This window comes from Micropterus dolomieu, linkage group LG12, assembly GCF_021292245.1.
Source record: "Micropterus dolomieu isolate WLL.071019.BEF.003 ecotype Adirondacks linkage group LG12, ASM2129224v1, whole genome shotgun sequence".
Classification (NCBI taxonomy): Eukaryota; Metazoa; Chordata; class Actinopteri; order Centrarchiformes; family Centrarchidae; genus Micropterus; species Micropterus dolomieu.
In genome coordinates this window covers 38,354,942-38,358,159 of record NC_060161.1, presented here as the reverse complement: position 1 = coordinate 38,358,159, position 3,218 = coordinate 38,354,942, and the positions used below count along the sequence as shown (strand labels likewise).

Below are 3,218 nucleotides of genomic sequence, written 5' to 3'. Positions count from 1 at the left end.
GGGAAGCCCTGTAGCATCAGTTTTTGACGGTAAAGGCAGGTATATGATATTTAATAGAAAAGGGGTGGATGGAGGGCCAGAACCCCGACTTTGAACCACGAGACCGGGATTCGTGTCCCGTGTGAATCAAAAAATCAACATTAAATATTTTAATTCAAGTTACGCAAATTACGTAGATTGCGCAAGTTACGTAAGTGACGTAAGTTAACATTCGTGTTAACTGATATTTACCGCAGAGCCAAAAACATCTATAAATGATGCTAAAGGGCTAACCAGCGCGTTAAAAGGCGACGCCAAAGGGCCTTGACCAAGCGTCCACATGTGACGAGCGAGAACATGTTGGCATTTCCTGTGAGTCGACGTTGAGCCACAAACTCCACCTTTGTGCGGGTGACGTCGCTGTTAGCGCCGCTCTCGGTTAGCGGACCACCGTAGAGCTGGCATCCAATCACAAGGACGCGTGCAAGTGTTCTAGCCAATCACAGCACAGTAGGGCTGCCAGAAGGAAAAAATAATGCGGGGGAAACTGTTAGCTTAGCATCAACCTTCTGACAACTGCAACTGATTTACTCTGTGTGTGTGTGTGTGTGTGTGTGTGTGTGTGTGTGCGTGCGCGTGTGTGTGTCTTGCAGCCATCTTCCAGATCATCCAGAGCATCAGGCAGGGCATGTGATGACCTTCAACCCCTGGAGCAGAGTCACATGGGGGGGAGGGGGTGCACGTCGTCATCATGACCCGCCTACCGCACGCACACTCACAGACACACACAAACAGACACACACAAACAGACACACACTTGTTCCTGTGGAGTTTAAATCTGAGCTGTTTTTTCTTCCTACCTAACCCAACCCCTCTCTCTGTCTGCAGTAAATCAGATGTGTGTTGTTTTTTTTTACGTCCTTCACTGTCGATGAAGCTGATCAGATATTGGTTATTGATTGCTTGTCAGATGAAGTCTTAACTCCCCCTCCTGTCGGTCTGACGCAGTCGTCCAGCTGCTTTTTACTCCCCCCGCCGGTTTGTCGCTGACGTTTGGCTGAAGCCGATGTGTCTTTTTGATTTAAAGGAGCCGCTGACTTTTTATCTCATCACCCACAGATCCCGTAAACCGCTGCTGAGCCTGACTTTTATTAAACCCGTCCGTAAGTTTCAGGTGGATCTCCGCTCCGTGGACCCAGTTTGTGGTCGTTTACTGTGAATTTCTCTTCTTTATTAAATACTCGGCTGAGTTTTAACGAACAAATAAAGGCTGCTCGCTGCGAAAGAACAAATAAAACACCTGCTGGATTCAGGATCCTCTCTCTGCCAGACGCACCCCCATCAGCGTTAAGCTGCTGTGAGTATTTCACATTAATGTTCATGCACAGAAGTGAGAAGCTGGAGGAAACTGTTTTTTCTAGATCAGTTAAATAATAACATTTCTCTGCTGAAATCAGTTATACTAATATAAACCGAAGTCACATTTTGGCTCAAAGGGTTTTAAAGTCGACACTCAAACGTTTAGATAAAACTGAAATAATCAGGAGTGAAAAGAGGTAAAAATCCAGGTGGGTGTTCTGCTCTCACTGAAGTTTTATTTAAAGCTCCAAAGGGCTCCAATGACTCGATGTGCAGCTGTTTGAACAGACTGTCATGTGGCTGGGAGTGAAATGATTTAAATTAAAATATACAGAACAGCAGCAGTCAGTGAATAAACAGCCGGGGTGTGAAATGAATAAATGTTAATTTAATAATAATAATAATAATAATAATGTAAATGTTTTAATGCAGGGTTCTGTTGGATTTTCTTTGTGGACAGTTTACAACTTTCAGAACAAGACGTCTAAAGCATAAAATACAACGATAAAAAACCTCAAAGACGAATAAATGGAGAAGTTCTCAGCTGAAAAATATACTTTCTTTCCTCTCTTTCTGTCGGCAGCAGCGGTGGTGTGAAGCTCAGGATCTGTGTGTAATGGAATAAAAGCAGCAGTTTGTTGAAAAATGTTTTCCAGAAAGGATAAAAAAAAAAAAAAGAAGTGGTTTTTAAATGAATTAAAATCGCCCCTCAGATTAAATCTGACGTCGTGGCTTCAGTCAAACTGCGGCTGCGTTGACTTGAGGAGACTGTGAGCTGCTGGTTTTTAAAGCAGCTGCTGGTTCAGGTTTTGGAAAGGTGAAGCGGTCAGAGAGGTGAAGAGCTCAGCGAGCCTCCTGCTGGACGACATGCTCCGCTTTTATACAAAATAAAACCACATATTTTTCTCTACACGCCTCTGATCTCTGTGTCCTGCTTTTGGTTTGTGACTCCGGATCCTTGATTATAAAGACTTTCTCTGTTTGTTATGAAGGAGAAGATGAAGGCTTTTATTAATGCAACGTTCTGACCTACGCAGCCTTCGTCAGACAAAGAAAAGAAACAAAACATCTTCACACAGTTAGATCATGTGAAATAAAACAACATCTGTCAGTAGCCATGTTTTCATCTAGTCAAGCGAATTTTAACTGGACTTTTGAAATGTCGCAAAAAAGGAAATGCTAAATATGTGCATTTCCTTCAGCTGGTTTGGAGCAGATAAACCAGTCAAGGTGTAGTTATGTCAGGAGTTGACGTTGCACGTGGCTGCAGCAGTATGGGGCTGCAAACGAGGAACAAAACCAACGTCAAGATTCTGAGAAAAATGGAGGGAGGTCCTCAGGAATGTTTTTCAAGCGGGCAAACTACTACCAGACAGTGAAAAGGACGCAAAGAACTGTAGTCCATAAAGGACAAATGTGACTTTAAGCATCTTTACAGTTTATGCTAAATAAACATATATATATATATATATATATATATATATATATATCCATCCATCCATCGTCAACCGCTTATCCTGCGTACAGGGTCACAGAGGGCTCGAGCCAATCCCAGTTTACATCGGGCGAAAGGCGGGGTTCACCCTGGACAGGTCGCCAGTCCATCGCAGGGCCACACATAGACAGACAACCTCACGCTGTCATTCACACCTAAGGACAAATCAACCTAGGCCGCATGTCTTTGGACGGTGGGAGGAACCCCCGCAGACACGGGGAGAACATGCAACCCGCGACCTTCTTGCTGTGAGGCGACAGTGCTAACCACTGCACCACAATCTATTGTTGCACGTTAACGCAGTTTTTAAAAATTATTATTTTGAAAGTCTGTTGCTCACTGGCTCTGAATACACATACAGTCAAACCATGGGTCACAGGAGAGG

At 43.8% G+C, this 3,218-nt stretch overlaps 2 protein-coding genes across 3 annotated transcripts in view; both read left to right on the top strand.

Annotated features, from left to right (window-relative positions):
- zgc:85858 (uncharacterized protein LOC405879 homolog) overlaps positions 1–2,248 on the top strand; it is a 6,210-nt gene extending 3,962 nt beyond the window's left edge. Inside the window, exon 3 of the mRNA XM_046064537.1 lies at positions 633–2,248. Within this exon, the coding sequence (XP_045920493.1) occupies positions 633–673 (41 nt within the window). The 3' untranslated portion in view covers positions 674–2,248. The remainder of the gene's footprint in view (positions 1–632) is intronic.
- The window catches only part of LOC123980185 (zinc finger protein 260-like), a 672,464-nt gene that overhangs the window by 539,655 nt on the left and 129,591 nt on the right, over positions 1–3,218 (top strand). The gene's annotated exons all lie outside the window — the stretch shown is intronic.